General features: G+C 36.9%; 1 protein-coding gene across 2 annotated transcripts in view; it reads right to left on the bottom strand.

The window, feature by feature from the left end:
* The window catches only part of LOC135198755 (uncharacterized protein C3orf18 homolog), a 98,361-nt gene that overhangs the window by 14,559 nt on the left and 74,287 nt on the right, over positions 1-9,515 (bottom strand). For both annotated transcript variants that reach the window (XM_064226639.1, XM_064226640.1), the window contains exon 5: positions 8,177-8,292. In XM_064226639.1, coding sequence (XP_064082709.1) covers positions 8,218-8,292 — 75 coding nt within the window. In that variant the 3' untranslated portion in view covers positions 8,177-8,217. The remainder of the gene's footprint in view (positions 1-8,176; positions 8,293-9,515) is intronic.

The following is a 9,515-nucleotide window of genomic DNA, read 5'->3' as shown; positions in this document are numbered from 1 at the left end:
GTTTGTGCCTCATGAATATCCCCCTGGTCCTTAGTAACAGGGTGTCCTTGTTATATGTGCTTCTAAAAAATTTTTATTTTGAAATTTGAATTTTTTCATTACAAACCATTAACTATATCTTAATTTAAACAGCACCTAGGCACTGCTCGATGATACCTGCGAAAGTATGGTTGCAACTGAAGAGTGGGCCATGGGACAGGGCTCTCAGGACATCTACCAGGAACAATAAGGGGTCTGCGTACCAATCGGCACATAGTCAGGGAGGGGTTACCAATGGCATGCAAAGACCTGGGGTCATGAATACTCGAGTACCTGGCAGAGGAGAATGAACGTGGGGAAAAACATAGATATCCATGTTATCCCATGGATTCTGAAATACATCTTGCATTGTTGCCCATGGGTCTGGAACTAGCAGCACATAGGCAGATTGATTCCAATTCAGTTTGGTGGTGAACAGACTGATCATCAGCTGTCTTGGTGTAGAGACCATTCTGTCCCTAAGACCTTGTCCTGATGGCTCAGTTGGTCTGCCATGAAGTTCTTGTGGCTAATGAAGTACCTAACACAACGCCCATTTGTGTATCTGGATGACCAGTTGGCATAATGAGGAGGAGATCATTCCCAGCTATTTATTGATGTAGGCTACTACAGTGGTATTGTCACTTGTAACAAACCACCAAGTTATAGTTCAGACATTGCTAGAAGGTCTGAAGCACTAGCCACAATGCTACCATCTCTAGCACATTGATGTGCACTCTCTTCCTTTTCAGGGGTCATGTCCCTGAAGCAAACTCTCCTGCCTGATGAGCTCTCTAACCTTTGCAGGATGCACTAAGAACAGAAGTAACTCCAGGAGGGTGGACGGGGTTCTCAGTGAGACTTCCTAAAGGACATTGTGGCTTGAGAGCCCCCACTCTAGGTCTTTCAAAACTTCATTGTTGAAGGGGATCAAATAATGTGTCAGCTAATCTGGAAAGGACCAATGACAATTCAGCTACAAATGGAGTGAATAAAGACGATTTCTTCTGTTTGAAACGAGTTTCTCCAGGGACATAAAGTGGCCCAGTATTACCTGCCACAATGTCTCTCTCCTCTTGCTGTTTGGTTACATTCACAGAACTCAAAGACAGCACATCCCTTGAAGAGGGCATGGGACACTGATGAACAGTGTCTATCAAAGAGTCTGACTTCTTTAAAAAATCATCCCTTTGAATATCATTATAGCTGTGGCCACCAGTACTATCCTCCAGATGGCCAGCAGGACCAACTACTGACTTTCTTGTTAAATGGGCACAGCCACTGCATTTGCCTGACCAATGCCAATGATTCAGAGGATAAGCTATGTTTGTTTAGAATGCTCTTCCTTGACTGCAAATGCACTACTGCTTGCACAGAAACAGGAGTGGGATCCCACAAGTGAAGGGAACACTAGGTGATTGGTGCTCAGCAGCAAAATATCATCTAACCTTAGCTGTTGCAAAAAATTCTGAGGTTTGTCAACCAGGAGAGACAGAAAAGGCAGACAAGCAAATCAGTTGAAACAGGTGGCTTAACAGCAATAAGGGAAGCAGCAAGTACAGCTGCCAGAGACAAAGCAGAATGCTCAGCAACAATAGAGACTTCAGGCGTAGTTGGGAACAGTGGAGACAGCAGACACAGAAGTGCTGAAGTGCTGCAAGAGCACCTAACATACCAAGCAAGAGGAAAAGTAAAAGGCACATTAGCAGAAGTGGTAACAGGTGCCGATGGAGCAGCAAGCAGAGGAACTGCATGTGACCGGCAGCAGCAGAAGCAGCAGGCATTGCAGAAGCAACAGACTCAACAGCATCAGGAACAGTCAATAACCTGGTGCAAGTGGTTTTAAATAACTCCCAATACTGAAGAGAAAACTACCTCTGAATGCAGTAAGAAGTCCTCTGATCTTCTATAATAAACAGGGCAGGTTGTACCACAAGCAAGGTCATAGTAGTCAAAGGCAGAACAGACTGGTTACTGGGCATAGAAAGTGGGGAGAGGGGAGACATGTGCAGGTAATCAGGCCACTCGGCACAGCAAGAATTTCTAGTGAGCACTAGGCAGGTACAGATGAGTTGGCACCATAACCTGGCATATAAACTTGAAGACTGTCACTTTAACAACTTAAGTAGAGAGATGAAGATCCAGAAGTTGACCAGAAAACATATGATTCAGAAGTAGAAGAAACAAACAGGTATACAACAGGACACTTCTCTAGTTTTGACTGGTACAACCACCTCCTCATAAACAGTAAATCCCCACCTATTTGCAGTTCTGGATTCATGGCTTCACCTATCGTGGATTTTTCTGTGGAATGTATAACAACATTATTCATGGAAAATTTGCCTATTTGTGGGATTTTTCATAGAGAAATATTCACTAAATACTGTATTTTTATATTATTTTCATGACTAAATAAATTTTTCATGATAAAACTACTATTAAAATATGTAATCAGGTAATATATAAGCATTTTTAGAGGGGTTTTTGGTGTTTGTACTATCAAAATAGGCAGTTATGAGTATTTTTAGAGGGGTGTTAACCCTCTTACGCCGATTGGACGTATTAAACGTTGAGTCAAAATGTCTCCCGTATGCCGATTGGACGTATCATACGTCGGCTCAAAAAAGTTTTTTTTAAATTTCACGGAAAAATACTTATAGGCCTACCAGCCGAAAACTTTTGTATCACGCGCCTTGGGGGATGCTGGAAGTTCACGGATCAAGGCGTTGTTTTGTTTATAATCGCTACGCAGGTGCGCAAGCGCGAATTTCTTTCTTATCGCACTAAAAAGTATCAGTGACACATCTCGGAAATTATTTCGTCACTTTGACATAATTTTTGCACCATTTTAAATTATCCTTTACATGAAGTATTATATATGAAAATGTGCGCAATTTCATGTAAAATACAACAAAAAAATACTCATGATTGTAGCTTTTATCAATTTTGAAATATTTTCATATAAATAACGATAAGTGCAAAAATTTCAACCTTCGGTCAACTTTGACTCTACAGAAATGGTCGAGAAACGCAATTGTAAGCTAAAATTCTTATATTATAGTAATATTCAATCATTTGCCTTCATTTTGCAACAAATTGGACGTCTCTAGCACAATATTTCGATTTATGGTGAATTTATGAAAAAACTTTTTCCTTACGTTCGTGCGATAACTCTTCCGATAAATTTTTTCGTGCGATTGTCCTCATGTTTGCACCCTTTTAAATTTGCCGTTACATAAAGTTTTATATATGGAAATGTGCGCAATTTCATGCACAATACAACAAAAAACAACCCATGGTTGTAGCTTTTATCAGTTTTGAAATATTTTCATATAAATAACGTTAAGTGCAAAAATTTCAACTTTCGGTCAACTTTGACTCTACCGAAATGGTCGAAAAACGCAATTGTAAGCTAAAACTCTTATATTCTAGTAATATTTAATCATTTACCTTCATTTTGCAACGACTTGGAAGTCTCTAGCACAATATTTCGATTTATGGTGAATTTATGAAAAAAAAAACATTACGTTCGCGCGGTAACTCTTCCGAAAAAATCAGAATTTTTTTGTGCGATTGTCGAAATGTTTGCACCATTTAAAATTAGCTGTTACATAAAGTTTTATATATGAAAATGTGCGCAATTTCATGTAGAATACAACTAAAAATGATTGAAGGTTGTAGCCTTTCTCTTTTTTCGAAATATTTGCATATAAATCACGATAAATAGAAAAAAAACCACGTTCGGTCAAATTTGACTCTACCGAAATAGTTGAAAAACGCAATTGTAAGCTAAAAAACTCTTACGGCCTAGTAATATTCCGTCATTTTTTCATTTTGAAACAAATTTGAAGTCTCTAAAACAATATTGTGATTTATGGTGAATTTTTGAAAAATATATTTATCTTCACTCCGCGCGCCGATTCGCGGCCGCAAGTCTCCGAAATACGTACATCGCATTATCCTAATATTTGCTCCTTTTCATATTAGCCTTTTTATAGAGTTTCATATATCAAAATGTGCGCAATTTCATGAAGAATTCAATAAAAAATACTTGAAGGTTGTAGCTTTTTCCATCTTCGAAATATGTGCATATAAAAAAATATATATATTAAAATTTCGACATTCGGTCAAATTTAACTCGTCCGAAATGGTCGAAATCTGCAATTCTAATCTAAAACTCTTACAGTATCGTAATATTCAATCATTTGTCTTAATTTTGAAACAAATTGGAAGTCTCTAGAACATTATTTAGAATTACGGTGAATTTTTGAAAATAACATTTTTTTACGTCCGTGCGTTACGAATTCGTACATCATTTTGTGATAATATTTTTCCGGTGTTGCTTTTATTGTTTTACTATGTATTATATATCAAAAGGATCGCAATTTAGTGTACAATACAACGAAAAAAAAAGTAACTCGTTAGCTTTGACCGTTTTTTGCACAGCGTGATTTGAATACTATTATCTATGAATTTTTTTTTTTTTTTTTCGTTACCATATATCGCATTATTTACATATGATAATGATATTATTTTTCATTTCTGATGATTGCATACTAAACTTCAGGCAATGAAAAAAAAATGAGCCAAAAATGAACTCTTAATCTTCAAAACTAAGCGCGCTGTGATTTTTTGAAAAAATTATTTTTTCCGGTTCCGCGCTCACTCCAAACAGGCGCCGGCATACAGGAGAGGTTTTGATTTTTAGGGCTTCGGCGTAAGAGGGTTAAGTATTCATGGATTTTAGCTCTTTGCTGGGGGTAGTGGTCTCTCTATCCCTCGCAAATCCAGGGGGTCGACTATAAATGCTGAGTGAGAGATCAATCACGACATATATTACGGGTGGGCAAAGGTATGACAGGTGCTGCACAATAGGTGAAGGTCTGTTTTGAGAAAGGACATGAAACTTCACAGAAACACCATAGTAGAAAATACAAAACTCACAAAATACAGGTGTAAACACATATCCTCATTGGGATATACACAAAAAAATAGAGATTATCATTTACACAGATAAACAAGTAAAAAATGAGCTGAAGTTTCATTAGCATAATCATGTTTTCTGTACAGTGTATTATGCTGTATGAAACTCCCAGTAATGGCCTATGAAACTCTCAGCTGCAGCCCCTGAAACTTTCAGCCAGGGCCCAGTGGCGGCCTGTGTTGTTGCCACCTATAGTGGTGCCAGACACACAATCATGGTTAACGTGAACCTTAAATAAAATGAAAAAATTACTAAGGCAAGAGGCCTGCAGTTTAGTACGTTTGATGATTGGAGGGTGAATGATCAGCATACCAATTAGCAGCCCTCTAGCCACAGTAGCTTTTAAGATCTACAGGCAGACAGAAAAAGTATTGATGGACAAACAAATAGCCATCTCAATAGTTTACTTTTACAGAAAACTAAAAGCAACAAATATTAAAGATATCAATTAATAGTAAAAATAAGGGAAATAGCTCGACAAAATCTCAACCTTGGCTTTAATTAGAAAACAACTAATTGGTTAGCAGCATGTAATGAAAAAGTATATGTATGTATTGTATACTTGAAAAACACTTGAAAATAATATGCATGAATTATGCAACACTGAATGCAAAGTTCACACAAGAAAATTATACATCATTATCTACAAAAAATAAGCAGTGATTAACTATATGTGTATATAGTGGAAGTTGTAAAGACAACAGACTGCCAAGCAAAAAAATGCTGGGGAAACTCTGCTATCACTGTTTACAGCACTATAGGCTCATGAACAAAGAAGAGGGTGGTTGGTTCCTACCAGTGGGTCTAAGTCGTCCATACTGAACAATCACTCCTCTTGTCTTGAACACAAAAGATTGTGAATCTGGGGACATTCAAGATTGAGAATGTGGGCATTATATGATCGATGAGCTGTGATGAAACAAATAGTAAGTAACCCAGTAATACTGACAAAACTAAACATACAAAACCCACCCCTTAAAAATTTTATAAAACCACTTAGTCTCTGTAATTATCATACATATAAAATACGTACCGATTATTTTCCAAGATTTGCTTGGCAATAAATGACGATAAAATAGCGATGCAAGCAACAATCTTAACAAAAGCAAGTGAGAGAAGGAGTCTTCTCAAATGGGGCTTTACTGCTGTACTTTAATTACTGGGTGTTCTGAAATTAGAGGTCCCCCCTCCACAGAACAAACGGAAAGTTATCAAGTTTTCTGCTATAGCCTATCTCCAAGTACATTATCTTAAGTTTCTATTAAGCTATTTTTCATTTTACATTTCTTGTATTTTCAGACTGAGTGACAAAATTAGATATAGCCACGGCTAATGACTGAGGAAATCAGATGGATTGACCGAATCCGGGCTATAATCTTCAGAGAGGCCAGGGATGCTGGCGCATCCTTCATTTCACGTTTCTGGATACCTTAATACATTAAAAGAGATGAATCCTTTGTAAAAAGAGACTGGAACAAAAATCCATATGACTGTCATCGCAAAAAGAGTGAGAATCTTGGAAGGCCTGAAGTCCTTTCCCAGGAGTCAAGATGTCCCAGGAGTCAAATGACATCATAGTTGAGGCAGTGGGTAGACCAAGAAAGTCTTTACATAAATTGGTGCTTGAACTAGAAACATAAAGGGGAAAGAAGAGAAGTTATGGTGCTGTATATCGTGAGTTGAAAAAATCTGGTATCAAGCCATTTCATGTTATCAGCAAGCCCAACATCACTCAGCAACAGAGAGAAAACAGTGCATGGTTTTGTGGTTCATTTCTTAAAGATTGGGATGAAGCTGACTTTCTCCATGTTGCTGCATCAGATGAATTCTTCATTTACACAGTCAGGAAGCCAAATCAGAAAAATGACATCATTTGGGATACAAAGTTGGATGATATCAGCGTTGATGTGTGCTATCGCCAAGTTGTGACATTTCCTGAATGTTTGGGAATTTTTCTCTGTTTCACAGCCAAATGGTTAATGTGGATCATCAAAGAAAAAGGACAGTCATGGAGTGGTGAATACCTTCAGAGAAACTGTGCTTACTGGTGGAGTATTTCCTTTCCTCAAAGATCCTGAGAATGTGTTATCTGTTGAAGAAGTCATATTTTTGCATGATAAGTCACCATGTTTCAAGGCTCTTCAGACACAGGAGCTGCTTCGAAACAGCGGTATCGATTTCTTCTTGTCAAGTGAATTTCCAGGTAGCTCCCCTGACCCCTTGATGTGTGTGAAAACATTGGTAGTATCCCCCTTGATGTGTGTGAAAACATTGGTAGTATCTTAAAAGGATCTAGTTGAAGAGCGCACAGTGAACTATGATGGTATACCAACCCTCAACAACCTGTGAAGAGAGGTGACCAAACTGCTCAGGGAAATGGAGTTTGGATCTCGGCTTTTTTGCGATTTGCTGAAATCATACCCCTCAAGAATGCAGGCTGTGGTACAGGCAGATGGAGGCCACACAAAATATTAAACACTCAGAGAGAAACTTAAATAAATACCTGTTCTGAATTACTTTTGTTTTTGTCCATATCAATTTTAGTTTATGCTGTAGAGGGGAGGGCTCTAATTTTGAAACACCCTGTACTTTAAACTTTTAGCCAATACTGTATTAATGAAGATCAGCAAAGGAAGTCGCTTGTAATGTTATGAACTGAACTTTGTTAGAAGAAGTGAAATTTGTATTTCCCGAATGCCCAGGCACATACGTTGATGAGGCCGTGAAGACTTGGTGGAATCCATAAAAAAAAGAAAAAATCACACACAAACACACTGAAAAGAAAAGAAACACACGCACAAATCAACTGGCTTGGAAGGAGAGCAAAAGCAAAAGCATCTACTCTCCAAGGCGGTTAAGGAAAGACTGAGCACGTCACGGAGTGTAGTGCGCAGTCTCTGACCAGCTATTTTCTTATATGCGCAGGAGTAGTTAGATGTCACAGATTCCTTGCTTACAGTCTTTGATTGTTTTTAACCAGTTATCAGCTAGCGCTTAGAAATTATCCTATTGTTAAGACCGAAGGTTTGTTCCGCATATGAGCAAAAATGAAATTTGTATTCATTTGCAAGAGCAAGGTTCAGTACCTTGAAAACAATTTTTTTCATGGATATTTTTAGTATAGAATAAGGGAAATCCATACATTTTTGTTTTTTCACTTTCCTAATAACTTACCATGAAACAACACTTAATACAATGACTTTGGATTAACAGTGTCAGTCGTTTGATGTCATATTTGAAGGAGCTCTTTGACTAGGATCAAAAGTGGAGTTACCAGTATACATCTGCACCTGAAATTGAAGCATTATTGAGAGACTAAGTATTACATAAAAAAGCAAAGTATCTCTTTAAAAAATTACAGTTTTCAGATCTATCAGATCCATCAATTACACATATGAAAAGATGGAGAACTACTGTAGTGTTAATTTTAAAAAATATTCTAACTACAGTGGTAGGTTAAACCTAAAAAGTAAATTATCCAACTATATTCTACTTTTCAAGATTTTAAGGCATATTTAAAGAAGTCAGTACACTACAAAAAATAAAAGCTTTCTATGTGAAAGAAACAAACTAATAATTTTTTCACTTCATATTCAACAAAATGACGTGTAATAAGACAATTGCTGTACTGTACCTCTAAAAGGGGTAAAACGTACGTAATAACCATCATGTCATAACAGTTATATAACATATCCATCCAACAAAGGTAACCATCTTCTTTTAGCTGTAAAATCAAGTCACTACTACTGCATCAACAGCTTTCAACAATTTATACATTACTACTCTGAATCTTGGTACCACCATGTTATCTTAAGCAAATTTTATAAACACCAAGTAAAAAAAATAAACTTTACTAGGTTCTTGGTTAGCTCTGCATAAAAAGAAAAATTGAGCATAAGAACCTGATGACTTTAACTTCACTGAACTCAGATAAATATCTGTTGAAGTAAACAAATTTTAATATAAAAAATTACACTCTTAGAACAATTCACTTACAAATACATGTATAAAAACATTTGGACATTCAAAAAGACATTTACTGACATCATGAAAAGAAATTAATACGGAGTACACTGACATTCACTGACTTTATATATTATTCTTTCCTGGTGCCTATTGTACTTGAAGACTCTGCATTGCTATTGAATAGGGATTATTCCTTCCCTTCCACTAAAAAGGGAGTACTACATGCTATATATAAGAAAAGTCTATACTATTCTACTACAATTGCTACCTCAATCACTAGACTTTGGTTGTCCAGGTTGCTTCCAATTTGTCTTGGAGAGATCACATTTTTCTAGTACCTAAATCTGTCTGGAAAAATTGGGTGCGTTGTTTAGATGCAATGTATTCTTTTCCTTGTCTCAATTTTTAGATTTCTTGACAAACTACTCTATCACTGCTTGGAGTGTTGTTCTCATAATTAGCATGCATCTTCTTTTGCCTCCCTCTTCAACAGCACTGATTCTAGTTTAAGTATTTCATATGGTGTCTCATTTATGAAGCTTGTTAT

The sequence above is a fragment of the Macrobrachium nipponense genome, chromosome 22 (genome assembly GCF_015104395.2).
Source record: "Macrobrachium nipponense isolate FS-2020 chromosome 22, ASM1510439v2, whole genome shotgun sequence".
NCBI classification, from domain to species: Eukaryota; Metazoa; Arthropoda; class Malacostraca; order Decapoda; family Palaemonidae; genus Macrobrachium; species Macrobrachium nipponense.
This window is presented reverse-complemented; position numbering and strand designations above follow the sequence as displayed.